At 47.6% G+C, this 18,426-nt stretch overlaps 1 protein-coding gene across 3 annotated transcripts; it reads right to left on the minus strand.

Annotated features, from left to right (window-relative positions):
• Positions 1–11,553: 11,553 nt before the first annotated feature.
• Positions 11,554–16,197, minus strand: FXYD4 (FXYD domain containing ion transport regulator 4). Of its 3 annotated transcripts, none has more exons than XM_058697097.1 (7): positions 16,088–16,197; positions 14,548–14,607; positions 13,442–13,474; positions 12,522–12,596; positions 12,389–12,425; positions 11,939–11,976; positions 11,554–11,739 (listed from the first exon to the last, which is right to left on the minus strand). In XM_058697097.1, exons 2-7 carry the CDS (start codon positions 14,585–14,587, stop codon positions 11,720–11,722), a joined length of 243 nt encoding a protein of 80 aa, XP_058553080.1. In that variant the 5' UTR covers positions 14,588–14,607; positions 16,088–16,197; the 3' UTR covers positions 11,554–11,719. The 3 variants fall into 3 exon arrangements, 2 of the variants coding, with proteins under 2 accessions (XP_058553080.1, XP_058553079.1); XM_058697096.1 differs by lacking the exon at positions 16,088–16,197 and adding an exon at positions 15,106–15,221; XR_009252406.1 differs by lacking the exons at positions 13,442–13,474; positions 14,548–14,607; positions 16,088–16,197 and adding an exon at positions 13,277–13,289.
• Between the last annotated feature and the right edge of the window lie 2,229 nt (positions 16,198–18,426).

An 18,426-nucleotide genomic window follows, 5' to 3' on the forward strand; every position in this document is an offset into this window, starting at 1 on the left:
ATTAAAATAGAAGCACACAGTCCCAGCCTCCCGTGAGACTAGAGTGCTGTTCTTGATCAGTTATTTGTTATGTCCTGCTCTTCCCTTATTTTATGCTGGAGTCCTGTTCATTTCTTATAGCGGCCCTTCATTTTGGGTGCCATACACTGGCAGTTATTAACCACAGTTTTTTGTTTGTTTTTTAATATAAAATGTGCTATTTTTTTTTCATACTAGCTCAAACACTCCCAGGTTAGCAATTACGGGTTATTGCAGACTTCACATAAGCTTGGGACAGATCTGTTTCCAAATTAGAAAATCGCCTTCCACCTAGCAAGTAGAGAACCATGTCCAAATTCCAGGCAGCTCTGCACACAGCTTACTGCCTGCCATCACTTTTAATTTGACATAAACTAAGACCATCAAGACTTTAAGATGTGAATGGAGTTTATTTGAAACAATTTTTTTAAATTTTTTTTTTTTTCAACGTTTTTTATTTATTTTTGGGACAGAGAGAGACAGAGTATGAACGGGGGAGGGGCAGAGAGAGAGGGAGACACAGAATCGGAAACAGGCTCCAGGCTCCGAGCCATCGGCCCAGAGCCTGACGCGGGGCTCGAACTCACGGACCGCGAGATCGTGACCTGGCTGAAGTCGGACGCTTAACCGACTGCGCCACCCAGGCGCCCCTGAAACAATTTTTTGATGGCCACTTACTGATTTTGCAAACTTTGTCCCCCCACTTGTAGCCCAGATATCCTAACTTCACCAGTTCTGGGGTCTTCATCTGGTATCATTTCAAAGGGACAAGCTTCATTTATAGACAAAATATTGATTAAGCCCTGAAGATTTTGCTAAATAAGCATTTATGTAAACTAGAATCTTACCCCGGCCCCTCTCATCCTCCCATGACCTCATAGCCCTACCTTACCTGCCTTTCTTCCCACTGGTGTTCTGCAGATTCAGATAGTTTTAGATAGGGCAGCAGCAATACCCAGGAATGCCAGAGGTTCCGGGATGCAGGCTTAACTAGGAAGGTCCGCTCTGATGAGTAGGTAACGTGAGATTCTGGGGAGGCAGAGCTCATGCACCTGGTGTGAGCCATGTTCACAGGGTCTCTACCCATCCCCTGGGTCTACCATTCTCCCAAGTCTCCAGCAATAGTGCATAGGGATGCTAAGGCCCTGGGTGGTCAAGACCCAGAAACCAGGTAGAACACCTGAGAGCTTAAGAAACCTGCAATGACAAAGATTTGATAGGGCAGTAAAGTTTTAAGGAGTATATTCACCCCGTATAAACCTCCCTTGTTAGGTTTAGGGTCCAGATAAGGAAGGAGTGGGCTCCAAGAACCTGGGATGGGTTATCCGGAGGAATGTGCTATATTATCTGAAATTGCTGGGCCAGCAGTAGTGGCTCTTACTAGAAGTAAAACTATCTGGAGATCTCACCTGTGGTAGGTGATTTATAAGATGTCCTCCTCATCAAAGTCCACTTCCAGTATTGTTTCTAGAATGGATTGGCAGACTGCCTGTCAAATCCAACCTGCTGCCTGTTTTTACATGGTCCGTGACCTGAGAATGGGTTTTACAGATGAATCAATTTAATGTCAGGGAGCCCCAGTTAAAAACTCCCCAAATGAATCCCATTCTTATTAGTAGACAAAAATTTAAATATGCCTTGGCCTGCAAAACCTAATATAATTTGCTATCTAGTACCTTCAAGGAAATTCTGATTTTTCTGTTCCAGAAAACTAGTATCAGGACTTAGCATGACACAGAAGGGAGAGGCCCCACTGCAGGAGGAAATGCAGATGCTACCAAACAGCCAGGGCCTGATTGATACGTGTGGACAGGAGGGGGTCTGGAGGATGCTGGACCAGAAGGATGCGTGTAAAGTGATAACCGGCATCTCCTGTGACTAAGGATTTAACTTTTGAGTAAAATGCTTGGAATCCATCCTAACAATCTGCTGCAGTCAACTCTTGAAGCTTGGAGACAGCAACCTACTGGAGGAAGGGATGCTGGCTGTTGAGAAAGGGGTCATCAGATTCAGGTGGGCATGTTAGGATTTAGTATATGAAGGCAGGAAAAACACCAGCTAAAAGTGTGCTGTAGAGGGGCACCTGGCAGGCCCAGTTGAAAGAGCATGGCAATGCTTGATCTTGGGCTCGTGACTTCAAGCCCCATGTGGGTATAGTGATTACTTAAATAAATTTTTAAAAATGTTCTGTGGGAGGGTCCAAGGGCACTTTTAAGTTGATAAAGGAATGTGCTAGGGAAGCGCACAAGCATTTTAAGCTTAATGGAAACACAGCCATGGTTGGCAGTACAAGAAAGGGTTAAAGGGATTCCATCACATGTGAGGTAAGCTGATTGCCATAATGGACAGTGAACCCAAAGGCAGTAAGAGGCTTCACCTGGCCAGATCTGTGGTTAAGACTAGGACCTCTGTATGGACAGGGTCCACACACAGGCACAGCTATAAGGTCTGTCAACTTTCTGCCCCCAGATATTACTCTGACTCTATGAGCAGAAAGCTAATTGAAAATCAGGATTTTCTTAGAGTGGTAATGTGAGAAGGCCAAGTTTGCAGGCCAAGTTCATCTCACTGTAGGTCAAACAAGTTTGCAGACCCCTGCAGGTACCTCCCTGAGTGAATTAGTACAAAGGGGTACATTAGGCAGTTGACAGCTGCCCTCCCCCCTGCACTGGATCCTTGGCTTGTGAATTAAGAGCCATAATGGCAGGAAAGGCCAAGGGGAACCTCTTGGTGTTCCCCGTTCAGTACTGTGAATAAGGAGAAATGCCACAACATCTGAGGGTTGAACCATGCTTGCAGACTATTTGGAAAGGCAAATGGGCATCTGGGTGGCTCAGTTAAGTGTCCGACTTCGGCTTAGGTCATGATCTCACAGTTTGTGGGTTCGACTGCTGCATACGGCTCTGTGCTGACAGCTCGGAGCCTGGTGCCTGCTTCAGATTTTGTGTCTCCCTCTCTGCCCTCTTCCGCTTATGCTCTGTCTCTCAAAGGTGAATGTCCAAAAAAAAATTTTTTTTTTTAATTTAGAAAGGCAAGCAAATGCCTTTTTAATTTACTTGTGTGGTTTCAGCAAACAGCAGATGCATTCTGGTAGAGGATAGTGGATGACCAGGAAATTAACCAAGTTATCTCAGCACAATTCAGTGCTTAATGAGGTGCCCTTGCCAGTATAAATCAAGTCTCCAGCACTTGAGAACTCCTGACCTAATGAATATATTTCCTTTAATCAGCATCAAGGAGGAGATTAAAAATTTTAACCTCATAACATTAGAACACATTCCCTGTCTTCTCCAGGGCTGTGGTAACTCTCCTGCTCTCTGTTATATAGTAGAGTCTGGAGAGACATTGATCACCTTGCCGTGCTCCACTGTATTAATGACATCTTCATTCTTGGGGGAGGAAGCAGAATTCTGTGTGCTAAAGGGAGGAAGAATTCAGGGCTCTGCCACATCATGGAAGTTTTTTAAAGTCTGATAGTCTTGGGCAGTGATAGGCAAAACTAGGGTCCTGGGGCCACATCTGGCCTGCTACCAGTTCTTTGTAAATGTTTTATTGGTACACAGCTATGTCCATTTGTTTTGTCTGTGGCTGCTCTTGTGCTACATTGACAGAGAGGTGGGCAGTTTGATTTGAGACCATGTGGCTCACAAAGCCTCATGTATGTACAATCTGAGACTTTACAGGAAGTGTTTGCTAACTTTTGGCTTTGGGCGGATCTGGGACATTTCTTCCTCCAAAGTAAAGGTCAAGACACTTCATCACTAAAAGACATAATTTTTGGAAAGACATTTTGGATTTTGGATTTATTTCATTACATGAAAATACTGGTCCTACCCAATTATTAGGTGACCAAAAGGCTGCAGGGGTCCTGGAGGCTGCCCTGCCATCTGCCACAGAGGACAGAGTAGGCCCCATGATCGAGGTATCTGTGTTCATAAATGGTTTTGTGTGGTGTCTCTTGACAAGTCTCAATGAACAGTCCCAGCTCAGACCCTGAGTGTTATGAATCAAGGCCGTGCCCCTATATCAGAGCTATTTACTGTTCCAAACGCAGCTCCTGGAGTTACTGAGCCTCACTCTGCACTAACCGCCACCCATGCTCTGTGGTGTTGGCAGAGGCATCAAATCATAAGGTTCTTTTAAGGCATCTCAGTTTTGTTTTTAGTTTTTGTGTAAAGCTTCTTGCACATACTCCATTAGATTTGCTTCCAGTATTATATTTTACATGGTATCTCTGATTTGCTTAGTTTGTTGCTGGGACTTCTTAGGACTAAAAAAAAAAAAATACTATGGATTTTTTTTTTTTTTTAAGCAAACTCTACACCCAACGTGGGGTTTGAACTCACAACCCCAATATCAAAAGTTGCATGCTCTATCGATTGAGTCATCCATGTGCCCTAAGTGCCCCAAGAAATACTGTGGATTTTTATATTGAGTGTGGCCTTGCTGAATTCAATAAATTTACTTATCAATGCAGGTTTAAATGTAGATTTTCTATGTAAAAAAATGCTGTTTGCAAACAATGATAGTTCTGTTTTGTTTTGTTTTTTTCCTAATCCCTATGTACTTTATTCTTTTTTTGCCTTGTGGCCTGCTCTTAGATCAAAGTTTGTCTTTTATCATTAGAAACGTGATGCTGAACAAAGTGGAGTGAGAGGACATCCTTGTTTTATTCCCAGTTTCAGAGAGAAAGCTTTTGTTATTTCTCCCTTAAAATATTGTCAGGGCACCTGGCTGGCTCAGTCAGTGGAACATGCGACTCTTGATCTTGGGGTTATAAATTCAAGCCCCACGTTGGGTGTAGAGATTACTTTAAAAAAAAATCCTTAAGATAAAGATTGCTTTTTTGGTCTCATACCCTTTATTAAGAGAATTTGGGGCTCCTGGGTGGCTCAGTCAGTTAAGTGTCCGACTTCAGCTCAGATCATGATCTCACGGTTCGTGGGTTTGAGCCGTGTGTTGGGCTATGTGCTAACAGCTCAGAGCCTGGAGCCTGCTTCGGATTCTGTCTCCCTCTCTCTCTGTCCCTCCCCCGCTTGTGCTCTCTCTGTCTCTCAAAAATGAATAAACATTCAAAAATTAAATTAGGAGAATTTCCATTTGCTTCAGGTTTAGTATATGTACATTTTTTAATCATTAGTAAATGTTGAGTTTTAAATTATTTAATGCATTTCTCTCCTTACATTATCTTGATATTCCTTATTATCTATCTCCCAATTCACTCTTTCTCTGCAGCTAAGCCTAACTTGTTAAGCATCAGTTATGTTCTTAACTCCAGTTAAGAACTTTTAATTCTGAGGCACTTGACTGGCTTGTTGGTGGAGTGTGTGACTCTTGATCCTGGGGTTGAGTTCAAGCCCTGTGTTGGGTGTAGAGATCATAAGTAAATAAACTTAAAAAAAAACCTTTTTAGTTCTAAAATTTGATTTTTTTTTACATAATGCAAAAAATTTAATTTGTTCACAGTTCTGGAGATGAGAAGTCAAAATCAAGGTGTTGGCAAGGTCATGCTTCCTCTGTAGTTGCAAGGAAGAATCCTTCCATGCCTCTTTCTAGCTTCCATGGTTGCCAGAAAACTTGGCGTTCCTTGGTTTGCAGCTGCACCATTCCTATCTATGCCTCTATTGTCACATAGCCTTCTACCTGTGTCCAAATTTTCTTCTTTATAAGTCCTTGAATTAGGGCCCACCCTAATCAAGTATGACCGCATCTTAAAATGATTGTATCTGCAGAAACCCTATTTCCAAATAAGGTCATAGTCTCAGGTACTGGGGGTTAAAACCTGAGCATACCTTTTTGAAGTACACACAGCTTACCCCACAATGCATCCATTCTGTTTTCTTCTGAGACTCTCCATATACCATCTCTCCTTGAACATACCAGTCACAGTTTAAAGTCGTGGTCTGATCAGACTAATATCTGCATCTTCTTTTTCTGTGTTTATGTTGTCTGGCATCCTTTGTTTTTTTATGCCTGGATATTTTTGATAGGGTTTAGATATTGTGTACATATATTGGAGGCATAGGATACTTACAAGACCCATGTGCTATTATCATTTAAGAGGGGATTGGTGGCAGGCATGCAGCCTGACTTTTAAAAATTACCCTGAGAACACAAAAAGCTCAAAATGGCCAATATGTACTCAGTGGAAACCATAAAATGATAACTTGAGAAGAGCCAAATCTGTGACCCAAACTCAGAAAATTCTGTAGGCACCAATTTGAATTTACACTCTGGTAGGGGTGGGAGAACATAACAAATAAATCAATAAAACATAAATAGTATATGAATTAGGGCTGAGTACAAAGAAGCAGCAGCAATCAGTAATGAGGACAAGTGGTGGTGGTGCAGTTGTAGGGTGGCCAGGAGGCCTCCAAAAAGGGCCTAAAGGAGGGGAATTCATTGGTGGTGATGCAGGGATGCTGGGCAATTGGGAAAATGGCCAGCAGAGGGAGGAGTGCAGTGCCTTAAGGCTGAGGTAGCAGACAACTGGTGTTCAGACAGTACAATACCTAGGAAGCAGGGCGAGCGTAGGAAAGGACAGTGGGTGAGGATGGAATGTTGGTAGGGACTGGGGTCAAAAGTAGGGCCTATGGGCCATGTGAAGGGGGCTTTTCTGGGGTGCCTGGGTGGCTCAGTTGGTTAAGCATCTGACTTTGGTCCAGGTCATGATCTCACGGTTCCTGAGTTCGAGCCCTGCATTGGATTAACTGCTGTCAGCACAGAGCCCACTTTCGGTCCTCTGCCTCCCTCTTTCTCTGCTCCTCCCCTGCTTGTGCACTCGCTCACGCTCTCTCAAAAATAAAAACATTTAAAAACTTTTAAACAAAAAAAAAAGGGGATTTTTCTGTAAGGTGAATAGGGTATCCCTGGTGCATTTTGAGCAGAATTGCTCTAATCTTCCCGTTAGAATATTCCTCTGGCTGGGTTGAGACTTGAGTGATAAATCCCTCTACAGAGCCGGGCATAGAACTTAGTCAGTCAGTCACTCCCTCATGTTAGCTGTTGGTCCTTACTTCTTCTCCTGGGTTTTACAGCATGTTACACAAAAATTGAGGGTAAGTGGTGCCTGGCCGGCTCAGTCAGAGTATGAACCACTCAGTAGAGTGAGTGCTCTCAGTCAGTAGAGCACTCTTGATCTCAGGGTTGTAAGTTTGAGCCCCACATTGGATATAGAGATTGCTTAAAAATTAAAAAATTGAGAGTTAGATGCTGCTGTACATTCTGGGAAACAAATATTACAGTGTTTAAGTTACTAGTCTTAGAATAAAACAACTTTTTCTCATTAATAGGCCCTTACTTGAAAAGCTCTCCCTCAGACTACTACGCAGCAATACAAAGTAATGAGATGTGTGTGTGTGTGTGTGTGTGTGTGTGTGTGTGTGTGTATGAGAGGGAGAGAGAGAGAGAGAATAGTATTTATATATAACAGTTAATAGAATTATCAAACTTTTACCTTGATTATTTCTGGGTGCTGGGTTAAAAATTGATTTACTCATTATCTCTGTAATGTTCACGTTTTCTGTTACAAGCATAAAAGATGTTTGCAATTAGAAAAAGAATAAGAGTATTTAAATTTAAAAATGGGGAGGGGGTACCTGGCTGGCTCACTCAGTAGAGCATGCAATTTTTTTTTTTTAATTAAGTAATCTCTATACCCAGCTTCAAATTCATGACCCCAAGATCAAGACCCTCCTGCTTTTCTTAAAAAAAATTTTTTTTTTAACATTTATTTATTTTTGAGACAGAGAGAGACAGAGCATGAACAGGGGAGGGTCAGAGAGAGAGGGAGACACAGAATCTGAAACAGGCTCCAGGCTCTGAGCAGTCAGCACAGAGCCCGACGCGGGGCTCGAACCCACGGACAGTGAGATCGTGACCTGAGCCGAAGTCGGACGCTTAACCGATTGAGCCACCCAGGCGCCCCAAACCCTCCTGCTTTTCTGACTGAGCCAGCTAGAAGACCAGAACATGTAACTCTTGTCAAGTAGTCAAGTAGTCACCACATTGGGCATAGCACTTAACATTAAAAGTACATATACATACATATATACATACAATGGGGAGGGATATATATAGTCCCGAAGCAGGCACAGTCACTGGCTTTTCTCCCAGATAGTGATAAGTGATAGTGATAAATACCAGTGATAAATGGCCTGTGAGAACCTCTGAGAGCCTTGGTTTCCTCCTCTGCACAGATGGAATGATACAAATTGAGTTAAGGTGTGAAATGTTTGTTAACAATTCCCTTCACATACTAAGTATTCAATTACATAGAAATTATCTTTTGCTATCTCTGGTTCTCTGGGCAGCTCCTCCTCTGGGAGAAGAGGGCAAAAGGAAGGGAATTGGGACTAAAGTCACACCTCTCCAAGGAGAACTGGGCCCGGGGAAGGGGTCTCTGAGGCACCGGGAGAGATTTCACACAGGAACCCTGAGCAGAGACCCCTCTCATTCTATGGCTACCTTTCCCTCTCCCGACTGGGGGTGGGGGTGAGGTGAGGAGGTGGGGACTGGACTTGTTTTTCATGGGAATCCACAGCCCAACTCCAGGGCCCAGCTGTCTAACACACAGGCTAACTTACTCCCCATTACCATCCCTATCACACTCCCTGTCTTCTACCCATAATTAAGCCAGACCCCCCGACGTCCTCCATGAGCCTTGCCCCCTGCCCCTTGCCCCAGCCTTGGTCAGGCAGAAGCAGCCTAAATCACCAGGTACCCACCTGTAATTGGACAAAGTCAGGCTCACTACGCTGGGCACTGACGGAGTCCCACATATTGGAGGTGTAGGGGTTGTGGAGTCCCTCACCCCAGAGTGCTTGCTTATAGGACTTGAGGGAACTGTGCAGTTTGTTCAGCCAAAATTGCAATAAAGCCGTTGAGAGCAAAGCAGGACTGGGACTGGGGTCCGCTGCCAAGTGGAGCCAGGAAACTAAAATGTTACGATGGATGTGGAATGTCGTCGTGTCCAGAAACCCTTTACCGGAGCGGGCGCCCAGGTTGGAATCCCTGAATATCCAGTCAAAGTGACTTAGGTCCCATGGCACCTGGCTGGTCAGTCAGTAGAGCATGCTATTCTTGATCCCCCAGTGGTGAGTTCAAGCTCCATGTCGGGTGTAGAGAATACTAAAAAAATAGTAAATAAACTCCCCCCCCCCCCAGAAAAAAGTGATTTAAGTCCCCCAGGCAAGGGTGGGGTTTCCTTCTTACTAGTAGGATTTCCAACAGCAGAGCTTCTTAGGCTCGTGATGGTAGAGACCTAAGTGTTTCAGGAAGAAAGCAGTTGGGGGGGGTGGAGCGGTACCTGATTGGCTCAGCCAGAGAAGCAGGCAACTCTTGATTTCCAGTCATGAGTTCGAGCCCCACATTGGGTGTAGAGATTATTTTTTAAGTTTATTTATTTACTTTTGGGGGGGAGGGGCAAAGAGAGAGAGAGGTAGAGAGAGAATCCCAAGCCAGCTGCTCACTGTCAGTGCAGAGCCCTATGTGGGGCTCCAACCCAGGAACTGTGAGATCATGACCTGAGCTGAAATAAAGAATCACAGGCTTAACAGACTGAGCCACCCAGGCACCCTGGTGTAGAGATTACTTAAATAAACTTAAAAACAAAAAGAAAGCAGTTTTCCCTCACTCAGAAGGTGGCATTTTGACCACGTGGCTTCCATGTCTGCCACTCTAGCCCCACCAACAGCCACAGTCTTTGCTTTCCTGGTGGAGCTCATTTTTAGCTTCTCAAATGCAATCCACACACACCAGCATCCTACATGTCCAAGGACAGGGACCTGCACCCCACTCCCCAGGGCTGCAGAGCGAGTTTGGAAGCCACCTTCTGAGGCTCTGACTCTGTGGTGCTTGCGGCTGCTGCCCTGTGTTGGGCTGCGTGCCCTGTGCTCTCAGCCTTCCTCCTGTTCCCACGTCTCCACTCAGGAGGGGACGGTGTTTCTGCCTGTAGTGGCCGCACCTGCCTCCTTCCTCTTTGATCTCATCGCACAGGTTCCAGTCATACTGACTTGCCTCTGGTCTTTGCAAAAGGTCGATTGCACACGCTGATCTCTCCACCAGGAGAGATGTTTGTGCGGCTCGCGCCTCTAATCATTCACCTTTGAGGATTCAGCTCAAATGTCACCTCTTAACCCGAACACATCACCCATTGGTGCCCACGCATTCCAGCCGCTGAAACACACTTGTATCTCCTTCACAGCATGCATAGGCTCAGAATCCTGGGACGTTAAGGGCCTTATAGGATGGGTCCTGGCGGTGATGAGCTTGGCACAGCTGCCAACCTCCATGGCTCCCTGCTGCCCTTGGTCACTCAGACAGTGGCTGCACTTTCAACCAGGTATCTTGGGTCTCACTCAGGTTCTTAAAGTTCTTGGTGCAGCTCTGGGCAAGCCTTGGAACTCTCCCCTACCTCTACCTCCTTATATATCCTGTTTCAAGGGCCCTAAGCAGATCTATCAATCTCATTTTTAGACCTCAGGGTCTGGGATGGGCTGCCAACCAGAAGATAGGGTCCTCAGCTTTCAGACTCCCCTGCTATAGCCTCCTAACCCAAGTCTACAAGTCAGGGGCCTGAATTCTAGGACACATACTTTCCACAGGACCCACACCACCCTTAAGAAGTGGAGGGAGGGTTTGGAGCAGTGCACCATTAAAGAGAGCTGGCTTGAAGCAACACCAAGATGCACCAACATGGCTGCAGATCCAGACTGTGCACCACTGTTTGGCCGGGACAGGGCAGATCTCTGCTGCTGGGCCTGACTCCACCCCAGGGCCTATGCAGGGAGGGCTGGACTGAGTGCACCTGACTCCTTCCATCCTGGGCTATTGAGGTTGGCATGAAGGATGAGGCAGCAGGACAGATGGCTACTGAGGTGGGAGAGACATTTCCCCAGCCCCACTCTGCACATGTAGGGACCTTTCAAGTGAGGTGTTCCAGGAGTGGACTTGAACATACTGGGGGACCTAGATTTGTGCACTATGCAGGGCTCCTTGGGATGTGGCTCATAGTAGGGTCCTATAGGATAGTACCTAGGGTGGGCAGAGGGTCTGTGGGTTGGTCTGAGGGTTATATTGGGTTTTACTGGGGTGAATCAACAAAATAACTGCTTCATTTCCTGAGTGGTGTCAATGATAGACAGTATTCACTGAGTGAGGTGGCACCTTAGTGGAGGGCGAGCCCCTGGGGGTCATTCTAGGTTAGAGGATGTCATGGGTACCTGGCTCATTGGGACTTCTAGGGTCTCTAGGCAAGGTGTGGGAATTGTAAGATCTTTTGATAGAACACTGAGGTATCTTGCACAGTGCATGGATGAGGCAAGGGATCAATTATCAGGAGGTTTTCAAAGTGGAGGGCATGTGGGGAGTGGGCCTTGGGACAGACATGCGGCCATAGGAAACCTTAGCAATCCACTGGACCCCCTACCCACCAGCCACTGAAGGGCCTGAACATTCCTGAGCAAGATGTGAGAGTCCCTGCCCAGCCTGCCTATTCCCAAGCAGACCCACAGAAAGTCACAAGACCACTGGAGGGAGGAGTGAGACAGTTTAATTTAGAAATAAGCTTTAGACAGTGTCCTGATCAGACAGGAGCTGAAGGGCCCAGCTTTGGAGAGAAAGGCCATCATGTAAGGGCCCCAAGAGGGGAGGGAACAGCATGGGAGCTGGTACGGAAAGTGCCACAAAGCTGGTCCTGTGCTCAGCAGGTACTGGCAGAGCCTGAGGAGAGAATGGGGTGAACTCCTCATAGACCTGGTCACTACAAGCCAATCCCCTCAGCCTTCGGAGACCCCAAGGCTGGGCTGGCTCAGGACAGTCCTGCCTTACACATGGCATAACATTTAACAACTCAAATACTATGGCCACCCTCCCTGAGTGCCTGGAAGCCTCTCAAAGAAGCCAAAGAAGCCCGTCTCACCTGGAGTGATGAGTGGAGTGGCCCTCTCAGGTAAGAGGCTGAGAAGGGGACACACGAAATTAGTATCTCCCCACCCCAAACTTCTGTCCTTATCCCGCATCAAGACTCCTGGTGCCCCCTCCCCAGGGCTTTGTGGGGCTTTGTGCTCACAGCTCCAAACCTGTTTTCAATCCTCTCTCTTTTCCCCTCCCCCACTTGAGCATGTGCGCAAGTGCCCTCTGTCTCTGTCTCTCAACATAAATAAAAGAAACTTTAAAAAACAAAACAATACCAAGGGTTATAGCTCTCTCCCTATTTGGGGAGCTTTGAGGCTGATTATCTGTGAATAACAAATCCCACTGCAAGCCCAGGGGGCAGCCAAGAGGCTCTCCTCTTCCTCTGAATTGCAGAACTTTACCCCAAAATAGGTGTGCTCAGCTCCAGGTGCATACAACAGGGGCCCTATCTCACCTGTGCTTCTTATTGTACTTGCATTTGCATTTTCCACCTGGGAGAGGACAAGATGGTCAATGCAAAGAACCTGCGGAGCCTGGGCCATGCCCCCCCCCCCCCCCCATGCCCTGCCTGCCAGCCCACCACTCACTCAGGGCTATCAAGATTCCAGCGATGCACAGGAGCCCTCCAACAATCATCCCACCCAGCTGCAGGCTTTCCCAGTCTGGGGGAGCAGAGGGTGAGCTGGCACCAGCCTGGCTCCACTCCACTCACTCATTCAAAAGATATTTATCATCACCTGCTTGTACAAATGCACTTGCATTCCAGGCAACAAGAAAGACAAGTCAGTAAATAGATACACCGTATAATATCTGGTGGCAACAGCACTAGGGGAAAAACATAAGCAGAAGGGCACAGAAAAAGAAGGAAGGCTTTTCTGAAAGGTGGCACTTGAGCTGAAGCTAGGGGGGAGATGAGTGTGTAGGGATACTAGAGGACAGTGCCAGGCCAAGGAAGAGGAAACCCGCCTGGGGGCAGGGGGGGGGGTGTAGGGCAAAGAGCAAAGAGCCAGGTGCTGGGGAAGGCGGCAAGTGAGAGAGTAAGGGGAGGATCAGGTGAGATACCTGGGGACTCAAGAGCCCCCAGCCCCTCCCCCACAAATCTTCCTAAATATCCTGTGGAGACCTTCCCTCCTTGCTGGAATGAAGTTCTCCCAAAGATCATGTTGCATGTTGGCCTTTCAGTCTTTTCATAGACCATGCTGACTCTGCAATCTCCAGTCCCAGCCCCATCTTGCTGCTCTTCCCTCATCAGCCCTCACTAAGCTCTAGCAAAGAGGTCCAGCCGGATAGGCAAAGGTAAGGTAGGGGTGGGGGGGTGGGGGTGAGGGATATCAGCTCTTACCATAATAGAAGGGGCTGTCTTTATCTGTGGGAAAGGGGAAAAAGAAAAAAAAAAAAGAAGAAGAAGAAGAAGAAAGAATAAGGACCAGAACCAGGAGGCAGCATGTGGAGTCTTAGAGGGAAAATGTAGGGCAGCAGGAGCAGGGCAGTTTGGGGCCTCACTCACCGACCAGATCATTGGCTTCCAAGGCAGGCAGGCCTGGGTGGGAAAAAGCAGAGGGATCTGTATTAATTCGTGACACTGGTCTCAAAATGAATCAGCAGTCAGGACCTCAGCCCAGAAGGGCAAAGATGACAACCAGCCTCATGGGTAGGGGGGGACCCTGGAGTCACCAGTTCCCTTCCTTCTTCACACCTTTCCCAGCTCCATACAACGCTGGGATTTTTTCTCTCACCCCATAGCCATGCACCCCCTCCCCAACTCGCCCTTCCTGCTATTTCTCTTGCTTCCTGCTAGCCTTTCTTGCATATGAAATGGGATGGTGTGTTGGTATCTTTTTACCCTCTTCTGAGAAGCTTCCTACACAGACTCTGGCCAATGCCCTGTTAGGGAATAGGGAAAGCTTCTCTCTCTCTCTTTTTAAAGTTTGTTTATTTATTTATTTATTTTTTTTTTTTTAATTTTTTTATTTTTGGGACAGAGAGAGACAGAGCATGAACGGGGGAGGGGCAGAGAGAGAGGGAGACACAGAATCGGAAACAGGCTCCAGGCTCCGAGCCATCAGCCCAGAGCCCGACGCGGGGCTCGAACTCACGGACCGCGAGATCGTGACCTGGCTGAAGTCGGACGCTTAACCGACTGCGCCACCCAGGCGCCCCTAAAGTTTGTTTATTTTGAGAGAGAGAGTGTGAGTGGGGGAGGGACACAGGGAGAGGGAGAATCCCAAGCAGGCTCAGCATCATCATTGCAAAGCCCAATGCAGGGCTCAAACCTATGAACCGTGAGATCATGACCTGAGCCGAAGTCGGACACTTAACTGACCGAGCTACCAGGCGCCCCAGGAAATGCTTCTCTCTTTATGCCAACAGATGGTTACCGTTTTCCAAAGTTCAGTCATGTAGGACAATTTTGCAATATCCACTTCCTAACTGTATTATTATTTCCTTAGTGCTGCTCTTTAAATTGATGGTTTAAACGAAAACACATTTGTTCGACATCAGCCCCCCCCCCCCCCCCCCCCCCCGCCTTTGGGAGATGCTGCCCTCGCTTTCACTGCCTTGGTGGGAGGGTGAGTGGCAGCAGGTTCACTTCTGGGGGCAGGGGGGACTCACCTGCCAATGTGAGGAGAAGGGCCCGGGTCACTCTCTTCATGATACAGCTTCAGGGCAGGGCTGCAGGGGAGGGGGACAGGCTGGGGTCAGATAGCCCTGACCTGCCAGAGGCTCACAGTCCCTGAGGCAAAGAACCAGGGCACAAATCCCAAGGGTGCACTTGGCTTCTGAGGTGGTTTGGGGAAAGTTACCAATTTCTAGTAGTAATGACTAGTGGAGTGACATATATTGAGCTACTACTAGTTAAGTATTTAGAACAGTGCTTGCACGTAGTAAGTGGTTTGTTAAAGTCTTCGTTAAAGTCTTTAATCAGATGCCTGACTCTCGGTCAGAGGAGCAGAGCTACTGTGCTAACTCAGGTTTTGGTGCCTGCCTTCCTAACCCACACTCAAAAGGCGAAGGCACCCTGAGCTATTTTTCCCAAAGGTCTGGGCCTCAGGCACTATCAGGATGAATTCCAAGATAGTCTCTGCAAAGGGCCACCCTGGGCTGAGCAGCAGAGGAGGGAGCAGCTGAGCAGGCGAAAGGTGGTGGTGGAGGCAGGTGAGAGCCACCCACCTCAGCCCCAGCCAGGGATCTTGTTCCAAGGCAGCCCCAAATTCCACTCTGAGTACAGACTGCTATTGACAGGAAACTGACAGATGGAAAGATCATTACTCCTTTTTTCTTTCTCCTTGGGGTAAGAACTATCCATGTCCCTATTTACTAGTTCAGAGGGTGGCTGTTTCCTTGAGATAAGACCCCTTCCAGCTTTCTGCATGTTGTTAGCTGCAGGCAAGCATAGGGATTGTCAGCTGTTGCAAACTGAAGCCCTCGTTGTGATCTGCTGAGCCCAAAGGGCTGGAACTCTAATCCCTTCAAAACCACCGATCTGCTGTGTGACTCAGTGGGTTACTTAACCACTCTGCGCTTCAGTGTCCTGTAAAACTGTAATTAATAGTAACTGCAAAAGGTTATGATTGAATTAAATGAGTTACTATATGTGAAGCCTAAGAATAATGCCTAGCACATAGTAAGGAATGAAATGTGTGTTACGATAAACAAATACATAGCCCTTTACTTGCTAGGTGGGATGTTGCCTGATTTGTGAATTGCTTAATAAAGCCAATCTGATACATAAATACATGCATACATACATAGGTCCTTTTGTCCTGGATGGGAGGACTATTAATGTGCATCTTCTGGACGTGGGAGTTTGTCGGCTTTTAACAGTCTCTGCAGCTAGCCCTCCTTTGGACTCGTCCCCCCCTCACCACCCTGGGATTCCTCAATAATGAGGGTTGCAACTCCACTTTACATACTCCTTAGCCAAAGGCTGGCTTCTGTTTCCTCCAGCCCCTAACCCTAACCCACGGTCCATATGATGGTGGTCATAGAGCAAGTAGCCTCCAATCCTCAAAACCCTCAAACATGCATCCTTTTACTGATGATACCCAGGCACCTGCCACCCCTTCCTCAGACAGGTACCTCCTCCACCCTCACCCTTCTTCCCCCACCCTTCTGCTTAGCAGCCCTGAAATCCTAGCAGACACTTGCTTACCTGCGAGCCAGGTGCAAAAGGCAGGTTTGGAGAGGCTGCTGGGGCTGTGTTGAATCCAGGTGGGTTCCGGCTCTTTAAACCCAGCAACTCCGCCCAGGGCAACAATGCCATCAGGCAGGAGGGAACTAGTCAGATTCCTTGAGATTGCCGTAGCTCCTTTTCCACTCCCCCCCCCCCCCTCGTGCTCTGGAGACAGCTTGTCCTGCCACACCCCATGCAGAGCTGAACTCTTAGGGGCCCCAGGGCCATCAGAGGCTAAGGTGGTGGTGGGAGAGGGATGGGCCGGGTCTCAGACCTTTCTCTTGAGCAGAAGGTGGACTTGCAGCTTCTTTAGCTCACCTAGATCCTAAAAGAGGGGTCCAGAGGGGGCTGGGACACAGGATGTTTCTGGGTTCTTGTGTCAGCAGTGGAGGTTCCAGGACTTCTGTGTGGGGTGTAATCAGATCAACTGGGAGTCAGGGACTGGCCTGAGGCTCCATTTGTGAATGGTCCCATTGCTCTTCCCTGGACTGGATGTTTATTGAGTGGGAGGGCTGGGGCTGGTGGCACCCTTCAGGATCGCCCACCCTCTGACCAGGCCCTGACACCCATTTATTCCAGGGAAACTGATGGCTGGGATTAGAAACCATCCTGGCCTAGGGTGGTTTCCTGCCTACTCCATGGAGTATGGGAGGAGGGGTGGTACCAGGAGGAAGACTGTCAGCTCAGGCTGAAGAATGGGCTGCTTCCCTCTGTGCACCCCCATATCTGCCTCATGTGGTGCTGGCCAAACTCCTCTTTCGCCCCTCACCCCACCACATGCTTTTGGCCTGTGCCCTTGGCCCTATTCTGCTCTCCCTCCTCCCCAATTCCTCTGTGTTTGCTGCTTTTACCACTGGATGGTGATCAGCTGAAGGCAGGACTGTTGCCTCCCTTAATCCCCATGGCCAGTCATAGACACCAATAAATAGATTTTGATTGAATTGTTGAATCAATGAGGACAAGAAGCCACCAGAGGCTCCCAGTGCTGGGGGTCAAGGGGGAAAACAACGCCTTGAAAGGCAGGGTGGGGAGGAAGAGGGAGGATATTCCTGGTGTGAACATTACACCTCCTCATGAAAACCTTCCATGGTGCTCCCTGTCTTCAAGATTCAGTTCCTACAGAGTTCAAGTCCAGGGGCTCTGGGGCCAGGAAGAGCTAGAGTTGATGCCCAGCCTGCCATTTGCTCAATGGGTGAGCTGAGGTAGCTCCTTCATCATCCTGAGTCTCAGTTTCCTTTCTTCTAAAGTGGAGTTAATGACAGGACTTCCCTTCAAAGTTCGGGGTGTAGGTCCTGCCCTCAATATGTATTTGTGGAGTGAATGCCTCCTAGGTCTGGCATGAGGAAAGTTTGTTAACCTCAAGATTCAGAAGAACCACTAATTGCACATACTTTGGAGTCAAATCCAGGCTCTGTTAGTTAGTTGCTATGTGCACTGGAACAGCTAATTTCCCCTCTTCCTGCCTATTTATTCATCCATAAAGTAGGAACCATGACCGCGCCTACTCTGAATGTTTGTGGACATCTGATTGTGCTGCTCAGTTCACTGTAACTATAGCCGTGAATGGCCCTGATATACACACTGAGACATCTGCAGCATAAGAGGAAGGGGGTCATCAGTACAGACATCCCCGTGAAGAAACCACATCCCAGAGAAGAGAAAGGTCTTGTTCAAGGTCACACTGTGCCTTGGTAGCAGAGTGGAGCTCTCAGCCCAACCTATCAAACCCTTCGGTTGAGTTCTTCTGCCCCATTAGGCTCCAGGGAGGAATAAGCAGAAATGAAGCAGGCATTTGTAAAAAGGGGACACTTGGAAGTCCCGAGTGCCCTTTTTGCTTTGGGAGGTCTCCAGGAAGTATGAAAAGGACCTCAGATCCACTTCAAAGGCCCTAGCACTTTTGCCCTACCCTGCACCTTCTGCCCTCTTCAGGGATCCTGCACTCCCATCCGTCACCATGAGATATTATCATCTCTTTTTTTTTAAGCTTAGAGCGAGCGAGAGAGAGTGAGCCAAGGAGGGGCAGAGAGAGAGAAGGGGAGAGAGAATCCCAAGGAGGCTCCACGCTGTTAATGTAGAGCCTAATGTGGTGCTGGAACCCATAAACCGTGAGATCATGACCTGAGCCGAAACCAGGAGCTGGACACTTAACCAAATGAGCCACCCGGGTGACTCAGAGATTTTATCATCTTTAACAGGTAGAAAGAAAACTTCACCTGAACCAGGTGGTATTGACACTAGTCCAAGGTAAAGAAGGGGTAGGTTGAGCCTGGGGCAGAACCAGGGAGAGGGAGCCCAGCTGCCCGTGTGACTTCTGCAAA

The sequence above is a fragment of the Neofelis nebulosa genome, chromosome 13 (genome assembly GCF_028018385.1).
Source record: "Neofelis nebulosa isolate mNeoNeb1 chromosome 13, mNeoNeb1.pri, whole genome shotgun sequence".
In the NCBI taxonomy this organism is placed as follows: domain Eukaryota; kingdom Metazoa; phylum Chordata; class Mammalia; order Carnivora; family Felidae; genus Neofelis; species Neofelis nebulosa.

Coding starts and splice junctions, on each gene's coding strand:
- FXYD4 (XM_058697097.1), bottom strand. CDS start 14,587: ATGAAGAGAGTGACCCGGGCCCTTCTCCTCACATTGGCAG. Junction 11,977..12,388: donor AAGTACAATAAGAAGCACAG/GTGAGATAGGGC, acceptor TCCCCTTCTCAG/CCTCTTACCTGAGAGGGCCA. Junction 11,740..11,938: donor CACTCCACTCATCACTCCAG/GTGAGACGGGCT, acceptor TTCTCTCCTCAG/GCTCTGCCAGTACCTGCTGA.